Consider the following 7416-nt stretch of genomic DNA (forward strand, 5'->3'; position numbering starts at 1 on the left):
TCACATGGCAGCTGATTGGTTCTCTCCTGTATCGGTAGCCAATGAGCTTACTGCTCAATATTCAAATACCAAATATTGGCTTTTGTTTGTTTTAGCAGTTTGCAGCGCATTTCAGAAACCCTCCACCTTCCTCAGCTCCACCTGTATAGATCTGCTATGAGGTGATTCATGGCCCTCCGAGAGTTATATATATATAAATTCGCTGTGGCCTTGAAATTTTTTTCATCTTTGACATTTATTATCTCGTTGTTAAATTAGAGGTTGAGCCAACAATTGACTGTCAAGTTTTACAGGCTCTTAAATTTATTTTCTAAAGTAAGATATGCTTTTAAATCATACAGCTTGTCAGTGCTGTTTACAAAGGGTTTAGTGACCGAGAATAATTTTATTGCTGACAAAATCATTTTTGGAAACAGTAATGAGGGGTAATAAGGACACTAAAATAAAGTGTAACCCAATTCTTTGATTGTACTGGAAAGTACAAATAGACAGGACTTTTAAGACAGGGAGAGAGAGAGAAGGCAGAATCAGATCCGGATCTGATAATGGACTCATTTTCAATTCAATTCAATTCTCTACTGAAACAAAACTATCTACTGTCACTGTACAAGTACAACAAAATTAACAAAAATAAAATAATTTCTGATTTTATTTTAATTAACATAAAAATAAAAATAACAGAAATAAGGAAATATGGTGGTGTATACAATAGAAAATACTATATTAAAATACAATATATAAAATATCATTTTTTAATTCTATATTAAAATGAGATTCAAGAATACATTTGCATGTCTAAAGACTGCATATTCCAGTTAATATTCAATTTTTTTTTTAAAGATTTTTAAATGTTTTTGAAAGAAGTGTCTTATGTATTTTATGCCTCACCAAGGCTTCAAATACAGTAATAGAATAATAATGTGAAATAGTAGTGTAATTTAAAATAACTGTTTTCTATTTGAATATATTTTCGCATTTACATATAATCAGATTGAGCATATTTAGCGTGCTGTCCTGAGGGAGGGCTCTGAGCTGGGAATATAGCCCGAACCCAGAAACCCCCTCCATCCCTAGTCTGGGATGAGAATAATTAAGAGTGAGGAGTTGGGGTGGAGGAGGGATGCCGGAAAACTGTTGTGGGACAGAGGTAAGTTGACTGTATGTAAGTGTATATTCTATGGTAACATTATAAATGCCTTTGCTGTCAATTTTAATCAATGTAATGTGTCCTTGCAAAATAGAATAATTTCTTTAAAAAATAAATAAATAAATCTTAATGACCCCAAACTTTTTAATGGTAGTGTGTGTTGCCTTGTTGATATAAGAGTAATAAACAATTAGAAGCTGTCGTCTCAGTCGTTTGATTTAATTTCGAGTTACTGTTCCGTCATTCAACTTTACTGACCACAGAACAGGAAGATTATGGTTTTCATGCATCAACAAAGCTGTTGTGTGCTAGTTGAAAAAAAAACGATTTCATTTTATACAAATTAACATTAAATAACCATGTAAGTATCTCATCCAGTAGTTTTCAAGTAATTCATCCAGAATCATGTCAACAGCAGGATTTAGCAGGATTGACACAGACAGTTGACACTTTGACACAGACAGAGCAAAGGGGAGAGGCCGTAAGGCTCGCCCATACCGTTAAACCCAGATCAATGTTTGATTAATAGAGATTTGCATTTGGATGATGGAAGGTTGGCTTAACGTTATGAGTATTCCAGTAGGAGGAAGGAAGAACTGAGAGAGAGAGACAGTTGGGAGGATATAAAAGGATCAGATCAGGCACCAGGTGCCCATTACAGGTGATGTACGGCCCCATCCTCCTTCCAAGCTCTTGTTCAGCAGTCACACTCTTTTCCACTTTTTCTGTTGTGATACAATAATAGTTGTCTCACTAAACTGGAACTGCACTGAGGTAACTGAACATCCATATGTCTTTATTATCATTCAAACTTCTGCTGTGTTTGCAGTTATTTGTGCTAATTTTACAGTATTTATTTTTTTCTTTTTACGCTTTCAGTTTCATTGCTTGAGTTGTGAAATATCTTTCAGAAAAACTTGAAGTGATCAAACTGCATTCTAACAGCATTCTGTGCAGTCATGTAGAGCCACATTAAGGTGTTTGTACTTATGTGCTGTTTTTACTCAACTGAACATGCTTTTTTTGTTTTCAGATGTTGGCAACTCTTGAAAATGTGAGTATTATTTGTTCTTATTTTTTGCTTAAGTGAAGGGGAAAGCATTGGGAAAAATGTATGACAGATGATTTTTATATCTACAAAAAAAATGGCTCTGTGATATATTTAAGCATCACACAAGTAAAATATCATTTATCATACTCTTGGCCAATCATATAAAAAGATTCTCAATTAACTGTTGTATAACTGTTTGTAATAAGTATGCTGGAAATTATATTACCTTAATAAGCAGATGGGTAGTCATTATGTCCATATAATACTATATTTGATCAACAAATATGCATGCAGATTTCATTGTAAAGTTCTGGTGTTAATGTAAAGTGGTGCAAAGAAAAAAAGTGACTCTAAAAACAGTGACTTTAAAGTGACTCTTATGCCAAAATGTTGAAGAACATTGTTTTGTGTGGAAAGTATGCTGGTGTTGAAATCAAATAAATGGCACTTGATAATGCTTAGACATTCTGTTGTTTAATGCAAAGACATTCAGGCATTAGGTGTTGAAGTGTGGCTTTAAAATACTGTCAAAATGTCAAAACAAAGTGTATATGTGGAATAAACAGAACTGTCAAAACTGGTAAAATATTACCGCTAAAATGTTTGCACACACTCACAATGCAAATATGTCTGTTGGTGCATGTAAAAACCAAATTTTACTGAGGAGAGGCAGAATGTACTAGTCGGGCAAATTGTTGCAACTTCTTTCCAATATTCCTGTTAAACAGCTGTATGGTTATTCATGGGCAGTTATATATTTTTTTCAATAATATATAATATTCAGATTTCAATGAATGCTCTCCTCTGAATCTAGGAGAAGGAAAGAAAATGAGTGTGTCTTGTACATTGTGTAGTGTCTGTACTGCATCTGATTCAGTGTTTGATAACATGCATTGACTTACCTACAGATTCAATACTTCCAAGATCTGGGCCCTAGAGAGCCGTCGTCAGGGAACCTGGACCTCGACATGATTGAGGAGTACCTGCAGGAGCACTCGGTGGAGGGGATGTCAGCACCAGGTGTGCAGAGGAGAAATCAAGAGGAGCACGGTATGGCAGGTGAGGGTTCGATAATTAACTAAACACCGTAATAGGCCACTGAGGGAAGGGTCACTTCTCCTTTATGAATTGAATGGAAGCGCACTTTTCAGTTTTGTAAGGTCAGTAATTTCCTCTTTGACAAAGCTTTTTTATTTGTATCTCAAGACGTGGATTCCATGTCATGGGTGACAAAAGTTTAGTTTAGTGAGGAGAAACTAAAAACACTGGAAATTTACTGGCTTACTTGTGAAGTGTGTAATTTTTGAGCTGCAAAAATTAGTTTTGAACACAGTCACACAGTGTTTATACAGGTTTCCCTTCCCCACAACTGCCATTGGTAAATCAAACAGATAGTCCCGCCCCCAAAGTCACACCATTGGTTGAGCTGTCACCATGTCAGGCTGGTCGGATGCTCAAACAAACAGCAATGTTTTGAAAATGCTACAGAGAAACAGTATTTACACTTTTCAGGGGAATCAAACTATACATGGTATATATTTAGTTGTTGCTGCCATTTAAGCTGGAAAGGAGGAAGTATTTTAACACCAAAAACATTGATAATATAACCATAGATATCTTCTTAGAGCCTGTACGTGTTGTTGATTGTAGCGAACAGCATATGCGATAATAATGAGTGATGTGTTTCCATAGAGAACAGCTGGTCTGGACATTATACATATGAATGGCATTATGGTGGAGTGCCAGGAACAGATGAGACACATGAACCACAGCCTCAGCAGCAGCAGACGTGGCTCTGTCAGTCCAGTCACAATGACTGGGTAGGTCTCACCAGACATACAGTAAACAATGTTATCATTTTGTTAGTGAAGGTTGACCTGTTCATGGTTGTTATTAATAATAGTCTATGTTTTAGGGACACTTCCAGTATGACAGAAACCGGTACAGTGATTCAGATTCGCTGTCCACCAGTTCTGGTTGCCAAGAATTTCCACCATCTCCGACCTCCGACATGAAGGGTCAAATTTCATATGATTCCCTGGCTCTAGTGCCGCTCTCAGGTAAGACACAGAATTGCTAGGCCATTGCTTGTCCTATTTCTTTTTGATTTTGGGAAAGTCGATTCATATTAGTGAATCGGAATATTTGGATAATTAGATTAAAATGGACTGGTTAAAAAAGGGGGAAAAAAATAAAGGGATTTTTTTCACCTATACATATTATATTCTGTAATAATTTAGTCAGCCTCATGTAATTTCAAACCTTTGTGATTTTCTATCTTTTGTGGAACACAAAGAGGACATTTTGAAGAATGTTTTTGTTAATTAATTGAAAGTCAATGGGGTCCAAAACAACACTGGTTCAGTTAAAGTGGACAAAAAAAATATAGAGAGACCAGTGGCCAGTTCCATAAACTGCTTAGACTAGTCTTTAAACTACTCTGACCAACTAGAACTTAGTCAAGGGGTAATCACTATTACTTGTCAGATTTAATTGCACCAATCTACCTTTTATGCTAGTCCAAAAAAAAAGACTAACTTGGATGGCTAACTTGTAAGACTAGTCTAAGCAGTTTATGCAACTAGCCACAGAAAATCACTGAGACAGACTTTAGTGGGTAGGGTTATTTAGTGTAAAATGTTGTATTGTTTATGTTTCCAACATGTTCAGTTTGTAGTTTTATTCCCAAACAGAGCTTCCCTTACAGTCAAGTGATTCACATAGACTTTGGTTACATCGATTAAAAAATATCCAGTTTGGAATTTGTTTGAATTTGGACGTCACTATACAGACTAATTTTTAATCTGACATTTGAAAGGGCGTAATGAGCTTTGACAACAGAGTGCCATATTTATGCACAGGGACCGATAGACGGATGTCAGATGCATAATGTAAATGTTATGTTCTGCTATCACTAAAATACATTTGACATTTACAATGTCATTTCTCAGGTAAAAGGAAAGAGCGGCTGTTTCAGTTCTTATATGAGATGCTACAGACACCAGACATGTGGAGCTGCATTTGGTGGATTCAGTCTAACAATGGAACGTTCCAGTTTTCGTCCCAGAACAAGGAAAAGCTGGCTGAGATGTGGGGCAGACGCAAGGGTAACCGGAAAACCATGACGTACCAGAAAATGGCCCGCGCCCTACGAAACTATTCGCGAACAGGAGAGATCTGCAAAGTGAAGCGTAAACTCACCTATCAGTTCACTGAGAGAACACTGAGAGGCCTTCAGAACAACTCGCAAAGATTCATGGGTAGTTAATGTGGTTCATCCACCAAGAATTTCTCCTAACTGGGAAAGTGTAAACAAATACTGAGTATTTTACATAATTTTTTTTTGCCTTTTAATGTCCCATAATGTGGGCATAAAAACACTGATTTTCTAATATTATTTGGCTTAATTGAGGCTCAATTGAACTTGGGAATTGTATGTACAATAACATGGAATAACATGAAATTCTAAGAAGTTGAAGGTGATCTTTGAATTATTTTTAATCTGAGGATTGTTAACTATTACACTACGTTGTATGTAGTTATGAATCAGTTTTTGTTGTTTTGATAAAATATTTGCCATGTTTGTGCTCATTTCAATGACTTTTTAATAACATTAAAATGTTGACCTTTGATGTGCCTGAATAAATTAATTTTAACATGTAAAGTTGTATGTTTGACAATAACAAGGAACCCAGCCAAACTGTTTAATCTATAAAATTACATTGTAAAAATGTTTAGTCAGTTTTTATTAATGTCAAAACTATTACTTAATATGACTGAATCAACCAGACTACATATTTAATTTAGTTGTGAAACTCAACTCTAGATGGTGCAAGCTGATAGGTCCTTTACATGCAATCTGCTAGCAATCACATCATTTACTACATGGCACAAGCTGATTGGCCTCTGCTGATTCTGCAGCCAATGAGATTGCTTGCTCAACATTTAAATAGTTCAGTGTTTGCTGTAAGTTGGTCCTGCAGTGCTTTAGAGTTACCGTGAAACCCTCCACCTTCCCCAGCACCACTTGTCTAGATCTGCTACTGGATTCATGTATGCCTATTCATGCAGCAACAACATATCTTACATGCTCACAGTCTGTGTATCTATTGACAGTAGAAAGTCGTACTTGTTCTGCTGCAGCAGCACCAGCATGAGTAGCAGATCTAGTCTGCTAACAACTTTTAAGTATCAGAGTAAACCACTTTCAGACAGATTAGGTAGTACAACTGCATTTTAAAAATTTACAGTGAATTACATGCAAACTTTTTGGGGAAAAAAAGAGATTTACTGAAATTGAAAGCTTTTAATTCTTTAGACACTGAAAACGTCTCAGGTTACGTATGTAACCCTGGTTACTCGAGGGAACGAGACGCTGTGTCGGAAAACGCTAGGAGAACGCTTTCTGTGACCACGCTCTGAATCACATGTGAAATCAGTCCAATAGCTGAGCGGGACGTCACGGGTGGGTGACGTCATGACCAGGAAGCTATAAAAGCACGTGCGGCGGAGCCAGCATCAGCTTCTAGGAATGAAGCAAGCGCTGGCAGTGACGCCGGAAGTATGGCACCGAGACGCAGCGTCTTGTTCCCTCGAGGAACCAGGGTTACATACGTAACCTGAGACGTTTCTCTTCAGGAACTCGAGCTGCGTCAGAGAACCAGAGGGGACAGTGCGATGTCTTCTGAGTCGCAAACAAGTCCACCTGAGCCTGGCCAAAAATACTCCATTTCTGCTTCACCACCTCGGGGTGAAGCATCCATTCCCCGGGCCTCAGCCCCTGCCTCGACAGGATGTCTGCTTCCATATTGAGATGCCCAGGAATGTGCACTGCTCTCAGCGAGAGGAGTCTGTCCTGGGACCACACAAGGATCTAGTGTGCCAACTTGTACAAGCGGCGTGAACGCAGACCTCCCTGGTGGTTGATGTAAGCGACCACCGCTGTGTTGTCGTTGCGCACCAACACATGGTGACCTCTCAGGTCTGGGAGAAAGTGTTTCAGTGTTTGAAACATGGCCAGCATCTCTAGACTATTGATATGCCACATTAGATGGTGACCACTCCACAGACCGCGGACAGGGTGGCCACTCATCACCGCACCCCAGCCGGTGAGGGACGCATCTGTCGCTAGCGTCACGCGGCGACAAAGAGCTCCCAGCACCGGGCCCTGAGCCAAGAACCAAGGTCGCATGACTGAGTGGCTCAACTCACGCAGATC

The 7416-nt window shown here is 38.3% G+C and overlaps 1 protein-coding gene across 1 annotated transcript; it reads left to right on the forward strand.

The window, feature by feature from the left end:
* Positions 1–1822: 1822 nt before the first annotated feature.
* Positions 1823–5466, forward strand: LOC107673558 (transcription factor PU.1-like). Its single transcript, XM_016467189.1, has 6 exons — positions 1823–1921; positions 2181–2201; positions 3107–3257; positions 3891–4018; positions 4114–4258; positions 5150–5466. Exons 2-6 carry the CDS (start codon positions 2181–2183, stop codon positions 5464–5466), a joined length of 762 nt encoding a protein of 253 aa, XP_016322675.1. The 5' UTR covers positions 1823–1921.
* The last annotated feature ends 1950 nt before the right edge of the window (positions 5467–7416 follow it).

Source organism: Sinocyclocheilus anshuiensis, unplaced genomic scaffold, assembly GCF_001515605.1.
Source record: "Sinocyclocheilus anshuiensis isolate Anshui unplaced genomic scaffold, SAMN03320099.WGS_v1.1 scaffold453, whole genome shotgun sequence".
NCBI classification, from domain to species: domain Eukaryota; kingdom Metazoa; phylum Chordata; class Actinopteri; order Cypriniformes; family Cyprinidae; genus Sinocyclocheilus; species Sinocyclocheilus anshuiensis.

Coding starts and splice junctions, on each gene's coding strand:
- LOC107673558 (XM_016467189.1), top strand. CDS start 2,181: ATGTTGGCAACTCTTGAAAAT. Junction 3,258..3,890: donor AGAGGAGCACGGTATGGCAG/GTGAGGGTTCGA, acceptor GTGTTTCCATAG/AGAACAGCTGGTCTGGACAT. Junction 4,019..4,113: donor AGTCCAGTCACAATGACTGG/GTAGGTCTCACC, acceptor TCTATGTTTTAG/GGACACTTCCAGTATGACAG.